The sequence below is a fragment of the Equus quagga genome, chromosome 17 (genome assembly GCF_021613505.1).
Source record: "Equus quagga isolate Etosha38 chromosome 17, UCLA_HA_Equagga_1.0, whole genome shotgun sequence".
Classification (NCBI taxonomy): domain Eukaryota; kingdom Metazoa; phylum Chordata; class Mammalia; order Perissodactyla; family Equidae; genus Equus; species Equus quagga.
The window spans coordinates 14,927,740-14,942,539 of record NC_060283.1 but is presented as its reverse complement, the minus strand read 5'-3'; the positions used below and the strand labels follow the sequence as shown (position 1 = coordinate 14,942,539).

Genomic DNA, 14,800 nt, shown 5'->3' with positions numbered 1-14,800 from the left:
TAGCCTGGCCTTTTGTCTCCCAAACAAACTCATTGGCCGCTCCCTCTCCAACAGAGGCCAGAATTTTCAACATCCTACTGTTGCTGTGTGTTCCAGAGGGAATGGAATCATTCAGCCAAGATTCAGCCTTGTTTTAATCTTCAAACTCAGACATCCAGAGGCAGCTAGAGATTTGTATTTCCATCACTAATTACTTCTGCAGCTTCTTTCCAATTCCCCCCGCCCCCCGCTTTTTGCACCTCCTTGCCTGCAGAAACAGAGATTTAGAGAATTTATAGCTGTTGAAAACCCCTTGGAGACGCTTAGACTGAGGCAGTCATTTTATAGATGAGGAAGTGGAACCTCCAAAGGGAGAAGTGACTTGCCCAAAGCCGTGGGTGCATCTTAGAGTAGCGTTACAGGTCTATTCAAGGGGCTGCTTCACCAGATGGCCTGTCCATCATCAGATGGCCTCCAGTTATTGGAAATGTGACTTCATATTGAGCCAAAATGCATCTCCCTTCAACTCCCACCCAAAGGACCTAGTGCTGTCCATCTAAACTAATCTTTATTTGTGTGACCTCCTGAGGGATTCCATCTGTCCCCACCTGAAATTTGGTAGAAAGATTTTATTTTTACTCCTAGGTCTGTTCTGCATGGCTAAAGACTCTAGGGGCCACTTTAACTTTGTATTTTTATGAAGCCTCTTTCCAAGTACCTTGAGAGTGTGCTGTTGGTGGGTTCATTCAGATTAGTAGTGGACAAAGTGCAGCATTTCAAAACAAAGAACTGGTGAGAGTTGCCAATTCGGTGGCGAGCAGGTGACAGGCACGCCAGCAGCAGGATTCCTGCAAGGGCCTGGCTCCTGTATCACAGGTGGACCCTCAGCTCGCAGAGGGGGATTGAACCAGAGTGCTACATTCCCCGAAGTGCTGGGAGCAGGGGATGCCGTGTCTGAGTCCTGAGTGTGAGTTTGCCAGTGAGCGGGTGTGTTTGTGGATGAATGTATGTGAGTGAGTGTGCAAGTATAGGTGTGTCTATGAGTGATCATGAGTGAATGTGTGTGTCAGTTGTGTGCGTAAGCGAGTGTGTGTGTGTGTCAGTCAACGTACGTGTGTATGTGAGTGTAGAGGCAGAGATGGTACAAAGAAAAATTAAAAATACTGTATCAGTCAGGGTCCCAGCAGGAAACAGATGGCACATGCAAATTGGGTAATTTGAGGAGAGTTTAATAAAGGGGCTGTTTCAAAGGTGTGAGCAGGGTGTAGGGAAACCGCAAAGGAGAATGCAGTGCCTGGGGCCAGTCGGGGACATTGGTGACTGCCCAGGTCTGAAGGGGCCAGGGCAGGAAGCAGCTACTGGAACCCAGAGACAGAGAGCTGTGAGGAGGGGCAGGCTGACAGGAGCTGTGACCCAGCCGGGCCCACCAGAAGCCCAAGCCCAGCAGAGCAGCCAGGGCAGGGCAGGGCAGGAGGAGAGTGGATCAGAGGAGGTGTCCAGTACAAGTCCTCACAACGCTCACCTGTGAAATCACAGCCTTTCGTCAACTTTTGGAGATCTTTATGCCCCCTTATGCCCCTGAGGAAAGCATGGACCATTGACTGCCCAAGAAAAATGCACGTCTTCATAGACATGAGCAATTTTGCAGGCAATTTCTTTTTTAAAGGATACTTTATTTCTATAAATAAGATATAAATACATCCTCAGAGTAATAAACCCAAGCAAAACAGATACATACAGCGTAATGGCCTGGAAACCCCTGCACTCCTCCAGTCCTGCTCCACCTGCAGGAAGTTAACATCCTGGGTGGTTCAGTGAGTTTCCTTCCAGTCTTTTTTCTCTGCATTGATATCTATGTGGCATAAAATTCTGGGACTCTGAAGACCTTTAAAAACCTATCCCCGGACCTCAGATTAAGAGCTCCTAGAGTGAAGTTTGCAAAGCCTTTTCACACCTATTTTTGACAAGATTCACAGCTCGCTGCCCTCCCCCATGGAAGGCTCGGACAGATTTTGAGATTTGCCCAAGATTACACAGCCTAATAAGGAGGTGCATCAGGACTCAAACCCAGGAAACTGATCTATAGCCATTGGTTCCGTCACACCCTCCACCACCACATTGCTTGCAAAAACGAAAAAGCAGCTGTAGGAGATACACCTGGTAGTGATTGCTGGAGTGATGGGAAAGAAGCAAAACGGTGCATTTAGCAATGTCTGCTTTCTTGTTTCTCCTCCGAGCATTCCTAAGACAGCTTTGCTACTAAAAGGCAACACAATTTTGGATTTCCTCTCTGGGTGTCTGGGACAAAAAACACTTGTTCAGCTGCTAGATGTTCCTCGTGCCGTAGGTGTTTCTAGTGATCGTTCTGTGTTGGAAATGTACCCACAGCAGCTTTCATGAATCTCTGAAATTTGGCGCCTGCTCAGCTTCCATGCTGAAACGTGCAGATCAGCAAGATCTTAGGCCAATTGACAGAGATGGAATCGAAGTGCGCCCTTGGCTTCCATCATGCTTTTTGCAATCTGGATTTTTCTCTTTCCAAAAGCCATAGAATATGTGTTAAAAGCAGCCATTTCCATCATTTCGACAGAAACACTTGAAGGCTCTCTTCGATGGGGGGTATTTGCTTGAATTCTCCATGATACATTTTCCTTTTCACTTTCCTTAGGTTACAGTGGGAGGTGAGGCAGTTAGAGCGACCCTGAATTTAAACAGGCCTTTGTAATTTTCATGTCTATCTTATCCTCACAGCAACCAACATTGTTGGTAGAAAATATCGGCTAACACTCATTAAGCACTTACCAGTGATCCAGGGACATAGCTAGTGCTCTTTGTGGATTATCTCATCGACTCGGATGAGGGAGAATGTTATAGCTGAAAATCTGAGGCTCAGAGATGTCATTTATCTGCCTAAGGCAACACAGCAAATAGCACTGGAGCTAGAATCCAAACCCTGGCAGCCTGACTCCAGAGCCTGTGCTAGCAGCCACAAGTATCCTGGTAGGACCGATGTGGTTACCCCCGTTTTACAGATGAGGAAACTGAGGCTAAAAAGATTACCCCCAGGAGAAGACAGCTAGTAACCTGGCTCCCACATACATCTTCTAGCTGTGTCCATTGGTCTTTCCCAGCCTGATTAATGATAAATTAATAGTAATACATTTTTAAAAAATCAACAACAAACCATTTTTTAAATACCTGCCTTTGAAGTTGATTAGGTTCCTAGAAGATGAGTAAATAAATATGGCTTGGGGGCCGTCTCTCAGGGGAGGAGCCCAGCCTGCTCGAAGGATGCTGCCCCACCCCTATGCCGTGAGTCGCCAGGAGATATTTTCCTGTCAGTATAAAATCAACTGCCAAAGTATATTTCGGCTGGCAGAAGTACTTCCTGCTAGGCAAAAGCTTTGCTGAGAACGCCACCTCCTTCACTTAGAAACCCACATTCCAGGCCCAGGTTTTCCCTTGCAAGTCCAAGTCCAGCCCGGATCCCGCAAGTTTGTAGCTGTTTTTCCTGCTGCTGTCACAGTGTCCCTGCTTTAGGAAGGAATTGCCACCACTCTACGGGATCGTCTCTAAACAGATGTCTGAGCGCTTCCAAGGGGTTTGTACATCGTGATACAAACCCTCTCCATTCAGCAAACGTTTATTGACTGCCAACTGCTGCAAATGTCAGCTCAGTGCAGGGAAGCGCTTGCGAGGGAGGGAACCATCCAAAGCTGAGGTTTGGCCGCTCCTCCAGGTAGTGAGTCCCCTCTCACTGCGGGTGTTCAGGAAGCTGCTGGAAACCCTCTGTGATGAATGTGGGGAGAGCTTTGAAGGTCTCTTCCAACTTCCAGATTACATCACGTGCTGGGCTTTGGGGCTGATACAGAGGTGAACAAGAGGAGTTCCTACGATCAAGGAACTTTTAATCTAGTGGAAATAGTAAACCTGAACCCAAATAACAAACATGTTTATACAAAAAAAAAATATTTGGCAGGGCCAGCCCGGTGGCACAGTGGTTAAGTTCATATGCTTCGCTTCATGGGGCCTGGTGTTGGCTGGTTCGGATCCAGGGCACAGACCTAGTATCGCTCATCAAGCCACATGGTGGCAGCATCCCACATAAAATAGAGGAAGATTGGCACAGATATTAGCTCAGCGACAACCTTCCTCAAGCAAAAAGGGGAAGATTGGCAACAGATGCTAGCTCAGGGCCAATCTTCTTCACACACACACACACAAAAGTTTGGTGCTGAGGCAAGGCAGGAATAATTAAGATGAGGCAGAGGTGAAGCAAAGAGGGCCCAGGCTGTGGGTCAGGAGACCTGCAGGCTGTGCTTCAGGCCTTGTCACAAATGCTCAGTGTGATTTTGAGCAAGTCTTATCCCCTCTGTGGGCCTCAGTTTCTTCCTGTGTAAAATGGACTAGTTAAAGGTGATCATCTTTAGGGCCTCTTCAAGCTCTAAGAGTCTGAGTCAACGCACGTAGGTGTCTGGGGGAGGGCTTTGGAAACTCGGGCTGCTGAAGCAAGCACTATTATTTATAGACCTGTCACATCGGCATGTAGCTTCAACACTGCCCTGCAGAAGCACATCTGACAACTGATTTATTATGGTAATTGACGTTGGTACGTACTCATTCTTTATCTATTGCTGCTTGTGGCATGAGGAGCGTGCACACACACCCACACACACAGAAATGTCTCGGCCCTGTCTGGCCTCCTGGTTCGGTCCTGTGTTGGAAGTGTCTTGTCTGGTCACAGAACAGGTGTGTCAGTGACGGTCCTGTTGGGAAAGCTCCCTCAGCTGGGGTTTGTGAAGAAACTCACAAACATGGAAGCTGAGATACTCAGGGCCTAACAAAGTAGAAAGCTGTGCCCACCTCTAGCCACACAGTCACAGCGGGAGGCATGAGAAACTGGGGGAGTGCTGGGGCCCCTGAGAGGAGCAGTAGTCACAGAGCGACACAGCCACAGGCCAGCGAGGCAGGGAAGCAGTGGGCAGAATACATACCCTACCTTTCTCCTTCCTGCCCTCTGGTCCCCCACCAGGGCATCACATTCCAAACCCCCCAAATACCAGAAGGGAAGGAGGGCAGGCATGCAGCCTGGAGAGGTCAGCCTGAGGGGGCCCAAGACCAGAGGCTGGGTCTCGGGGCAGTGGAGAGCAGTCAGCACCAGTAATCATCCCACATCCTTCAGATGTCTGGGATCAGGTGGCCCTCCCAACGCTGACAGCGCCAGCTCTGCCCTCGTCCCCTTCCCCACCCCGACCCAGGTTTCCTGCCCCTCCCGGGCTCAGCGCCAGCCGGTGTCCTGGCTCTGTTCTCCCCTCCCATGGTTCTGGCCTCATCGCAGTCACAGCCATGCTGCGCTTTCCTCAACAGCTGAGGTGTTTTCACAGGCACCGGCTTCACAAGCTCCCTGCCCACTGAGGCTGCAGTGAACTCTCTTGCTGGCTCCTCCACAGGGAAGCAGCAGGCAGTTAGATTCCAGCAGCCTGGGTTCAGCTCCCAGCTGCAGCCCTTGCAGGCCGGTAGCCCAAGGACAGCTGCTATGCTTCTCTCCCGCCTGTGAAGTCTGGACGGTGTGGCCTGATGATCCATAGATGATGCTCCTTGAAAGCTCTGAGCCAGGTGCGGTGCTCAGCCTTCATGTCCTACAGCTCCCTGAATCCTCTCAATAAGCCCTCAGCACTTGTTAGTCTCTCCAGTTCACATTTGGGGAAACTGGGACACAGAGAGCTGAAGTAACGTGCCCCAGGTTCTATAAACTAATTCAAGTGGTAAAGCCAGAATTCAAGCCCGGGATTGTCTCATTTCAGAGCCCCTAAGCCACCAACCACCCCACTGAGCTGTTGTCATGGGGCCTCAATGAAATATGGGTGCGGAAGCCTCTCACTAGCGTCAGCAGCAATAAACACTCCACATGTACGATGTCTCTACGCTTTTCCACATCTCCCCTCCACTGGGGCTGGTTCCCGCCAATACCACCTACTTTGCCACCCAGCTGGCTGCCAGATTGAAATGTTTTCTGTTTGGGAGAGAAACAGCCTGTTGTTACCCCTTTGTACTAGCTCCACCTGAAAAATCGGGAGAATTCGGAGAAGCTACAGTCAACAGGAGGAACCCTGGAGGCCAACGTTGCTCGACTCATGCTGTGAGATGTCAAGAATCTCAGAAATTCATTTGTTCCTCCAGCAAGCATTTACCCTACCCTCTGCTGCACGGGGCCCTCGGGCAGAGAGAGAAGGAGATCTGAATCATAGTCAGTAGTCCAAATTGTTAACTACAGTCTGCGTGGCAGGTACTGTCGTGGAGGCCAGGATCCCAGCGGAGACAGGAAAGGTGGCCCAGGGGTGTATACAGCCTCAGTGCCGCACTGGTAAACCAGCTCTCTGGAAAAGAAGAAAACAAAACCCCGATTTGGGCGTTTGCTGATTTCCATGGTGTAAATACTCCACCATAGTCGATTTCAAGCTACAAGCATGACATCCCTGAATGTGGAATTGGGAAGAGATGCACACAATTGGCTTTGCCAGCCAGGGCGAGGTGGACCACCCACTGCCATGACCCTCTATCTCTGTCCTCCAGCCCCCTGGTGCTCTTTCAGCTTCTGAAAAAACACCACGTGCTTTCCCATGAGAGGGCTTGCAGTTCCCTCAGCCAGGAAAGCTGCCCCACCTTGGGCCTTCTTACCTTTCAACTCGCCATCCTTCAAGTCTCAGCTTTGCATCACTTTCACACGAAGCCTTCCTTGGCCGGCCAGCCAGGGTCAAATGTCTTCGCTAGCTATGCTCTTAGAATGGTGCTCCACTCCTTCCCAGCCCTTATGTCTGATTTTAGCTATTTATGGGATTGTGTGATTAAATTATTATTTCTCTCCCCTCATGACAGCAGAGCTGGCCCAGGTATCAGGAGTGCCTAGCGCCAGTGCCTGGCATATCTGCTCTAAATGTCTGTTGAGTGTTGAAAGGATAAGAGGCCACTGAGCTGGGCTCTAATGGATGAATAGGAGTTTGCAAGGTGGAAAAGGGGAGGAGACGGGAACGGCATGAGCAAAGACACAGAAATCTATGTCTCTGAAATGTGGGCAGGAAATACAGGAAGGCAGGTGGTGTGGTGTGGCTGGTGCTTGAGGTGCCTGGCAGGGAGAAAACTTTGCAGATGAAGCTAGGAAGGTGGACCAGGCTAGGTTCGGAGGGGCCTTGTATTCCAGGCCGAGGTGTGGAATGCTGGTGTCACTCTCACCAACCCCATTTCCCAGAACCAGAGGAAGTGGGAGAAATCAGGGCCCGGCGTGGTCTAGCTCAGCTTTTCCCCTTTTCAGATGAGGAGGCTGGTGGCCCTTCTTCTGACTTTTCATGGCCCTCCTATGCTTCCTGCTCTGCTCCCAGCCAATGACTCTGGGGGTCAAGACCCACCTTGCAAATGCAAAAGTGTCCCCCAGCTGGAAAACTGAAAAAAATTAGCCAGGACCTAACAAAAATCAAGCAATGAAAAGAACAGTCCAGAACGCTGGCTAAGAGTCTGGGCTCTGGAACTGGACTGGCAGACTTTGAATCCCAGCTTCGCTCACCGACTGTTGGCTTTGTGACCTGAGGCAAGTTGCTTAACTTTTCTGATCCTGATTCCTCATCTGTAAAATGGAACTAGCAACAGTACTGAATTTCATGGGGTTTTGTGAGTGTTAAATGAGTTAATAAGTGTATAGCATTTAGCACAGTGCTGGGCACATAGTAAGAACTCAGTATATGTTGACGACTGTTATTGTTGCTGATATTATTATCTCCAGGAGGCAGGAGAGTGTAATGGTTAAGGTAAATGTAGATATTATTAGTTCATTTTATCTTGAGCTGAGGATAAGAAAGAAAGGGAACATGCTTTCAGCACTTACTATATATGAACATTGTCTCATCTCATCCTCCTGCAGCTCTCTACTCTCACTTCTCAGTTGAGGTGAAAAGCTCAGAGAGGTTGAGTGGTTTGTCCAGGGTCAAAAAGCTAGTTCAAGACAGTGGTTGAACCACCCCCAGATCTCCCAGGACTTTCTTAGAGAGTTTATTCCTAGGAGTGGAATCATCACTGGAATTTGCCCTCTCTCTGTCTAACCAACTCCCCAATTTTAACTCATTCTTTGTCCTTTGACAAAGAAATTCTCCTCTGGGAGCCTCAGTCTTCTCAGCTATAAAATTACAGGAGTTTGTAACAGTTGGGGTGCCGTCACAAACAACCCCCTCGTCTCAGTGGCTTCACATGACATGGCCCAGTGCACTGTGGGTCAGTGGAGGTGGGGTGCTCCACACAGTCACACGGGGATCTGGGTTCCTGCCACCGGTTGACACAGTCTCCCCTAGGGCCTGAGATCTCCCCTGGCTCCTGAGCAGCTGGCCAGGAGGAAAGGAAGGATGAAGAAGGTACGCCTGTCACACACCTTGGCCCGCAGGTAACAGACCTCGTTTCCATTCACGTTCCATTGGCAAGAACTAGTCATGGGGCCCCAGCTAAATGCAAGTGGAGCTGGGAAATATGGTCCAGACATGTGCCAGAAGAGAAGAGAGCCAAGATCCTGGGGCCACAGGGTTGGGCCAGATTCTGTGACCTCCCACTGGCCATACTAGAGAAGTGCAGAGGTCAGGACTCCTGGGTCCTTCCCCTGTGTGCAGCCTGGGTCCTCCCTCCTGGAGCACTGTTCCTCCTCGCTCCTACCCAGGAAGAGAACCAGTCCCTGCCAACCCTCCTCCGAGGGTGGGTGGGTGGTGAGATAATGAGCGTATCATGCTTATTGCCTCTTGGAAGGCAGGTGCTGGAGAAAAACCAAGTCTGCTTTGGTTTTTCTCCCTGTTCCCTTCACATTCCTTCTCGAGACAAATTTAGTCAGCCCTGCTTCCAACAGCAGTGCCCAGGATGCCGACTTTTTGTTCTCTGAGTTGATGTCAGAGCATTTGTCATGCCTGCAGCCTTGGGCCTGGAATGCAGGCCTCAGGAGCACAGTCCCAGCCTCTGCCCTGCCCCAAATGTCTGTGCCCCATCCACCCACCCCTGCTCAGTCCCCATGGGCATCAGTTGCCATGGCTCTCAGACAAGGGCCCTGAATTCTCCACTGGCATGAGACAGAACACAGAATATAGAAGGGCTTTGAGGTCTGGCATAGGGCTGCCTGTGTCCTTAACAGCCACTTAGAGCTCAGAGGCGGGACAGTTCAGGGTTAAGAGCGCAGACTTTGGAGTTGTCCAAGTAGATCAGAATCCCGGCTCAGGCAAGTTAACTTTTCATCTGTCTCCCCATCTGTGAAATGCGTCAAGGGTGCCGCCTTCATAAGATTTCCTGAGATGCGTATATTAAGAGCTTTGCCTATTTTTCTGGTGCTCTATAAGTGGTGGGTGTGGAGATGGTGATGGTCCATACTTAGCCTCAAGCCAACCTGAAAGCCAGAGTGAGAACTTCCTGGAGGCTTCAGCCCATTCCAGAGACTTCTTTTCCAAACTGCTTTAAAATCTCCTGAGAGGCCTCCTTGGAGAGTTATGTTCTTGGACCTCCTCATCTTTGCAGAAATGATTTCTTTGCTTTCTGTCTTTCTTTCTTTTCTTCTTCTTCTTCTTCTTCTTTTTTTTTTTTTTGGTAAGGAAGATTGGCCCTGAGCTAACATCTGTTGCCAATCTTCCTCTTTTCCTTTTTTTTTCTTTTTCTCCGCAAAGCCCCCCAAGCATATAGTTGTAGATCCTAGTTGTAGGTTCTTCTGGTTCTTCTATGTGGGATGCTGCCTCAGCATGACTTGATGAGTGATGCTAGGTCCACGCTCAGGATCTGAACTGGCAAACTCTGGGCCACCAAAGCGGAGAGCACAAATTTAACCATTCGGCCATTGGGCTGGCCCCTGATTTCCTCTCTGATGTCTATCCTGTTATCCTCCTGCTGGTGCAACTTGAATTCCTTCCACTTTGCCTTGGTTTGTGAAGCCCTCTGCCACCACTGCCCAGACCATAACTTACGATGTTTTTAAAGATTATTTGGGAATGTCTCCTGCAAGCCTTTGCTTCCTGAGGTTAGGTAGTTGTGTTTCTTTCAGCCTCCTTCCTGGGGCCACTCTCACTTTTACTCTGAGTCTCAGTCTCAAGAAGATCATCCTGCCTCCCCTGCCTGTCCTTTCAGTTACAAAGGCCACAGGGAAACACCTCCCCAGTCAGGCTCCCAGGGAACCTCTTTCTCACTGAAAGTTTTCAGCCTTACCTGGGCAGCAGGTGCAGCACTCAGCCATACAAGCTCCAGCCGTGCCCAGGCACAGGCAGAGACAGCAAATGGGCCACCTGTACTCCTACACACCTTCCTGGCCCAGTTAAACCTCTGCAGATCTGAGCCGCCTGCTCTGTGAAATGGGGAAGGTAAGGGTCATTGTCCTGGGAGGAAACAGTCGGTGGTCTCAAAAGGGGTGATCGAATGAAGGGACTATTCACAAAGGTGCATGCAGGGAGAGGGGAACCAAGAAGGCTAGGGAAGGACCAGGGCTGGCCCCACAGGAAAGCTGTTCCTACCTAGGCTGGCAGGGCCAAGAGGAGGGAGCAGTGCCCAGAACCTGGAGAGAGGTGTGGCTGTAGGACAGGCCACCCTCCAGGCTCTGGGCCTTAGGTGGAATTCACCCGCTGTTAGAGGCCCAGCAGAGAGGAGCTGAAGGATAAAACACCCTCACTCTTCTTCCCTCCTGTCCTCTGATCACCTGTAGGTGCCTCCCACTGGCTGAACCCAACTGGAACCAGAGGGTAGGGAGCTTGGTGGAAGCAGACTTTGCAGAAAAGGGCAGAGACTGAGGGTGCAGGCGTAGGCGTGGAGAGAGTGCTGCCTCGAAGGGTGGGTCTCAGCGTGTACCCCCCTTGCCAACAGACCTGCCAGGGGGCTTGAGCACCCCCATTTATAGACATGGCAAGTGAAACCCTGAGGGTTAAGTCACACAAGAGGCCACACTGCCAGCAAGCGATGGAGCCAGGATTTAGACTCCACAGTTCCCATGGCCAGAGCAGACAGTGGTCAACATTTCACGATTGAAGATGACTCCTCCCCACAGATGGTCTTCCTCCCAGGCCTGTAATCCCTCCATTATTTATTCACTTGGGCTGAGCATTTCATTCTCCCTGCTTGGAACTTTCTTTTTTCTTTTTATTGAGGTAACATTGATTTATAATATTATGTCGATTTCAGGTGTACATCAGTATAATTTGACTTCTGTATACATTACGTCGCATTCACCACCACAAGTCCAGTTTCTCTCTGTCAGCACCTGCTGGACAGTTTCAAATCCAAAGATCCCTGCTTGGGGCTGGGGGGGAGCATCATATCGATCACTCAACAATTCCAGGGAAGGAGTTTCTCAGACCTTTCTGCTAGGAGAGGTCTGGGACAGGGCTCAGGAATCCGTGGGGGCTGGAAACACTGAAAGGGAGGCAGCAGCCCGGAATAAGATGGTTGTTGATCCCCCCCCCCGCCCCCCCAGTTACAGAGCTTCTGAGCACTTCACCCCCATCCTCTCACTTAATCCTCACCATTTTCCTGGGATACTGGCACCAGTATTTACAGTATTCACAGCTGTGGGACAGTAGCCCAAAGAGATTACACTTGGCTAATGATAGAGTTTTGCCTGAGATGGGCAGAGCCACATGGAGGAAAATGCACTGGCTTTAGAAGCCAAAAGATGAATGCAGGTCAAATGCTTCCTACCTGTGAAACTACAAGGTAAGTCCCCTCACCACCACAGGCATCTTCCAGATGGGAGTGTGAACACCTGCCTCACTGTGTTTGGTGAGAATTAAATGTGATCATTCTTATCCGTCCCCAGTACAGTTCCTGGCACCCCGCATCCCAGGCAGAGAAGGTGTTGATGACAAAATCTTGAATGTCAGCAAACCTAGCGTTGAGTCTCGGAGAGTTGGATGGCCCTGGACAAGTCATGTAACCCCTGGAGCCTCATTTAAAACATAGAGCAATCACATCCCCATCCCACAAGTTTGTGTGAAGGTGAAATGAGATGAGGTGTCTGAAAGGACTTTTTTAAACCTCTCTATAAATGCAAATGTATTTCTTCAGCAATAACAACAGCCAACATCAGCGAACATTTCCTGGGTGCTTACGGTGTTCCAGGCACTGTTCTAAACCCCCCATGTGTGTGGTTTCATTCAGTTCTCACGGCAACCCTATGAAGCAGGACTTTTGTATTCCAATCACAAATGAGGAAATTGAGTCTCAGAGAGGTTAAGTAACTGGCCCAAGGTTGCATTGCTGGTAAGTGGCAGAGCCAGGTGTTGAACCCAAGCAGGCTGAGAAGCCTCTGGAGAGGTGAGCATCTGCAGGTAGCCAGGACATGGGATACGCAGACAAAGGGAACTGAAGAAGCTTGGAGTCCAGCATGGCTCAAACATTCGTACAAATCAGAATCATTTAGGGAGATTATTTAAAAGGCAGAGTCCTGGCCCCCTCCCCTGCCCTGCCACAGAGATGCTGATTCCATGGGTTTGAGGTGGAGGCTGGGAATCCTCCTTTTTAACAAGCCCCCAAGATGATGCCTGTCAGCTAACCACGCAGGGAGGACCGTGGCAGGTGTCCCACCACGCCATCGGTAAGGGTTGCTCAGTAAGTGAGGCTCATAGGCTCTAGAGGACCTTGAAGTCTCAAGAAGGAGCCCACAGTGGGACCCACCTTCGCCTCTGGCTTCCAGGTTTGCCAAGTACTACAAGATGGAGGACGGCAGCGAGTACCGCACACTCCTGAAGGCTTTTGGCATCCGCTTCGACGTGCTGGTGTATGGGAATGTGAGTGCTTAGGCTGGGCAGATGGGCTGGTCAGGGGAGGAAACCCAGATCCATCTGGGGCCCTGAAGAGGCTCCTCTCGGGGGCAGGGTCCTGCTGCTGACCGGCTCTGAGACCCTGGGTTGGTCACGTCTCCAGTGTCCTCACCTGTACCATGAAGGGATGGGGCCTGCTGACCCCCCAAGAACCCTTCTAGCTCCACTTCCTCTCTGGCTGGGAGTCCAAGTTCAGCCTCAGCCTCACTTCTGCCCTGCTGGACCCTCTGCCCACTCCCCTTGGTCTTTGTGCCTGCAGGCTGGCAAGTTCAACATCATCCCCACCATCATCAGCTCCGTGGCAGCCTTCACCTCCGTGGGAGTGGTGAGTTTGCCACTCCAGGCTCTGACAGGAGGCCGGTCAGGGTGGGGCCCCGGCTGGCATGGGGGGTCGGGGGGACCCAGAATGCTTCTGCCGAGAATGTAAAGCCCAACCTCTTGCCAGATGCTTCCTCTCCTCTACCCCCTCCCTGCTGGCTTGGCCCTTACATGAAGGCCTCCAGTCATGGAGAACTCATCACCTCCCTCAGCAGCCTCCCCACTAGCAGGAGGCACCACCCAATGCAAAGTTCCTGTCCCTCACCATGAAGGTGGGCGAGGAGACCAGGGTTCCACAGACCTGAGGAGCCTTCAGGAGGAGCCGATCCTGGCTGGCAAGCCCACTCTCAGGGACTTCCACCCCCTCAGTCCTTCTGCTTCTCCCTCCAAGTCCTCTCTCTGCATTTTGCTCTGGGGTCACCCCCAGGAGCTGGGGAGGCAGGTCATGAAGACATTCTGCAAAGCCCCTGGACATTTTTCCAAAAGGAAACATTGGTGAGGCCTCTTGGGGGACTCACCCTGACCCTTGGCCTGCTCTCTGCCCGAGGGCACTCCTGCCCACTGCCCGGGCAGCTCAGGGTCCACCTGAGCCTGCTGCTTCCTGCCCTCCTGCTCCCACCTGTCCCAGGGCAGCCCCTCTGAGCCCACCTGCCTCTCTTCCTCCAGGGGACTGTCCTCTGTGACATCATCCTGCTCAACTTCCTCAAGGGGGCCGACCAGTACAAAGCCAAGAAGTTTGAGGAGGTGAGGAGGTAGAGGGGCAGGGCAGGGAGGGCCACTAAGACCCAGGGACTCTCAGTGGCTCACCTTCTGGGGACTTCCCAAGGGAAGTTCGTTGGTCCTCAATGTATATTGGGGAGTCCAGAAAAGAGGGGGTTTGGAGACCTCTCTGTGGAGAATCTTGGGGCTGTGCAGGTCATCGCTGTCAGCATCCCCATCCATCATCATCCCCTGTCTGTCTCTAGGGCGGGACAAATCCTGTGATGAGTTAGCTCAGGTTTCTGTTTGTCCTTGAGGTGCAGGGAAAGGAGCTCAGGATCACACAGACTTGCTCTAGCCCCCTAGTGAACAGGCCGTGAGCCCTGACTGCTGAGTCTGTCGAATGGAGCCCCCTAGGAGGACCTCGCCCATAGTCAGAGCATGAAAAAGCCAGCCCTTCTGCCTGCAGGTGAATGAGATGACGCTGAAAGCTGCTGCCTCGGCCAACCCAGTGTTCTCCAGCGACCAGATCACGGAGGAGAAGCAGTCCACAGATTCAGGGGCCTACTCCATAGGCCACTAGGGCCTCTTCCCAGGGCCCCATGCTCACCCCTGGAATCCGGGCCTCCCCATAGGGCATCCCACCTGGGCAAGGGAGGATGGGAGAGGGGAGGGGCTCTCATTTCTGCTGCTCATCTCATGAGGCCACAGCCGGGGACCAGCTGTTCCCACAGGGCTCCGACATACAGGTAGTACTCCCTGCTAAGACCTCTATCTTCCCTTCACCCCTTGCCTCACCCCAATCTGCTTCCCAAGACCCCCAGGGCAGTGGCACCTGAGTCATCCCCCTTCCAAAGAGTAGACATAAGAATAGTAATAATGAGTGGCCACAGGGCCTACCAAGTACCAGGCACTCTCACATGCATTATCTCGTTTAATCCTTAGAATAATCCTATGAGGTAGATATTAGTTCCCCTGTTTTGAAGATACCCTGA

At 51.2% G+C, this 14,800-nt stretch overlaps 1 protein-coding gene across 1 annotated transcript in view; it reads left to right on the top strand.

Moving 5' to 3' along the window:
- P2RX3 (purinergic receptor P2X 3) overlaps window positions 1-14,388 on the top strand; it is a 29,381-nt gene extending 14,993 nt beyond the window's left edge. The window contains exons 9-12 of the mRNA XM_046643253.1: window positions 12,662-12,755; window positions 13,048-13,113; window positions 13,773-13,850; window positions 14,275-14,388. Of these exons, the coding sequence (XP_046499209.1) occupies window positions 12,662-12,755; window positions 13,048-13,113; window positions 13,773-13,850; window positions 14,275-14,388 (352 nt within the window). The remainder of the gene's footprint in view (window positions 1-12,661; window positions 12,756-13,047; window positions 13,114-13,772; window positions 13,851-14,274) is intronic.
- The last annotated feature ends 412 nt before the right edge of the window (window positions 14,389-14,800 follow it).